Below are 1,742 nucleotides of genomic sequence, written 5' to 3'. Positions count from 1 at the left end.
CCATGGCGCCTGTGGACGGCGGGGTAGGCGACCCGCCAAGCACGCGTGCACGACGGGACTGCTCGACTCAGCAGCTGACTGGCTCCTCGACGCGGCCGACTGTAACTCACACTCTCCGGTGCTCTCCATGCGCGACGCCGTGTTGATGGTGTCGCCGAACAGGCAGTAGCGCGGCATGGTGAAGCCCACCACGCCCGCCACGCAGGGCCCCGTGTTGACCCCCATGCGCATACAGATGTGCTCCTCGGGCCGGTGAGGCACCACCACGGGCCGGATGCCCTCCAGCAGGTCGAGGGACATGGTGGCGATCTCGCCAGCGTGCCTGTTGTCTAAACAAAGTGACATTCATATCATGATTAGGGTTTTAATTTTCTTGAAAAGTATTCTGCGGTAAATTTTTCATAAATTCGTTTCAATCTTGGAATTTTTTCAAGGATTTTCTTTTTAATTTTTCTGGATAAGTTTTGAACTATAAAATCCTTACTAGCGAACAAGAGTATAAGTTTAAAATAACGTTACCGTTGCGCTGTGGAAGACCGGACACGACCATGTAAGCGTCTCCGATGGTCTCCACCTTGTAGACGTCGTACTTCTGGATGCGCGAGTCGAACAGGCGGTAAACGGTGTTGAGCATGGTGACGACCTGCATCGGGGACGACACGGCCGACAACTGCGTGAAGCCCACAATGTCACTGAAGAAGATGGTTACTGAGTCGAAATTCTCGGCCGGGACCTGGAAAGACAACAGGGCTCAAGGAAACACTTAAAATAATTAAGTTTCAAAAGTTTCGAAAAAAAAAAGAAAGTCCGAAAGAACGCTTGCTCTTTAAAACTGTCAGAAATACGGCGTTTTCCAATGTGATTTCAAATTATTTATTTCCCTGGAAGTTTTCAATCCCCAAACTCGAAGAGATGCGCTGCCACCGACCTGGCGATCCTGCTTGAGCTGCTTGACGACGGCGGGCGGGAGCATCTGGAACAGCAGCCGGTCGCACTTCTTCTTCTCGTGGCGGAGGGCGAGCGTGCGGCGGGCGAGCGTGCCGGCGAAGCGCTGCACCGTCTTGGTGGCGTGGCAGACGAGCAGCACGATGCAGGGGGAGGTGACGAGGGCCATGGCCAGCAGCACGGCGGCCACCACCAGGTCGCGGCTCGCCACCTGCACCGTGCCGTCCACCTCGGCGCTGTGGAACCGGAAACAAAACCGGAAGCGGATGTTTAATCACGGCGCGCGGGGGCGAATCAACCCGACCTCGGCCCCGGGCAAGACAGTTGGACCAGACCAGAGGGCCGAAAGTGAGACTGACCGCCTCCCCCCGGTTCACCCACCCCTCGCCCCTCATGAGGGTGGGATAGGGGTTCAGCGTGAGGTCACGGGGATAGTGCCTCACCCTTGAAAACTACGTGGCTTTCGCAGCATCCCCCGGGGGAAGAGAGGATCACCAGAAGCTGATCTGGGTGGCGCGAGGAAGGGGTTTCCGCCCCCACCGCCACCCCACCTTCCAGCTGATCCCCGCAGACCAACTTTCCTCACTTACGAGATGTTCGCCCGCAGCAGCGCCTGGCACTGGAGCAGCTCGCCGAGGAACCGCGACATGCTGGCGTAGTACTCCCGGGCGACGGACGGCTCCGGGCCCCGAGACACGTTGGCGTCAATCTGCTCCCGCCTGCAACGTGAAGGGGGCCGGCCTCTATTAGCTCGAGCAGCGGTCTCGCCGCAGGGTACCAATTCTCGGAGGGGGAGG

General features: G+C 58.0%; 1 protein-coding gene across 1 annotated transcript in view; it reads right to left on the bottom strand.

Annotated features, from left to right (window-relative positions):
• The window catches only part of LOC113210042 (atrial natriuretic peptide receptor 1-like), a 12,454-nt gene extending 10,792 nt beyond the window's left edge, over nucleotides 1-1,662 (bottom strand). Inside the window, exons 1-4 of the mRNA XM_026427857.2 lie at nucleotides 1,536-1,662; nucleotides 929-1,181; nucleotides 520-733; nucleotides 111-329 (exon numbers count right to left, since the gene is read on the bottom strand). Of these exons, the coding sequence (XP_026283642.1) occupies nucleotides 111-329; nucleotides 520-733; nucleotides 929-1,181; nucleotides 1,536-1,594 (745 nt within the window). The 5' untranslated portion in view covers nucleotides 1,595-1,662. The remainder of the gene's footprint in view (nucleotides 1-110; nucleotides 330-519; nucleotides 734-928; nucleotides 1,182-1,535) is intronic.
• Between the last annotated feature and the right edge of the window lie 80 nt (nucleotides 1,663-1,742).

This window comes from Frankliniella occidentalis, unplaced genomic scaffold, assembly GCF_000697945.3.
Source record: "Frankliniella occidentalis isolate FOCC.00 unplaced genomic scaffold, Focc_3.1 Scaffold225, whole genome shotgun sequence".
In the NCBI taxonomy this organism is placed as follows: domain Eukaryota; kingdom Metazoa; phylum Arthropoda; class Insecta; order Thysanoptera; family Thripidae; genus Frankliniella; species Frankliniella occidentalis.
Note: the sequence above shows the minus strand (reverse complement) of the source record. Positions and strands in the feature narration are given on the sequence as shown.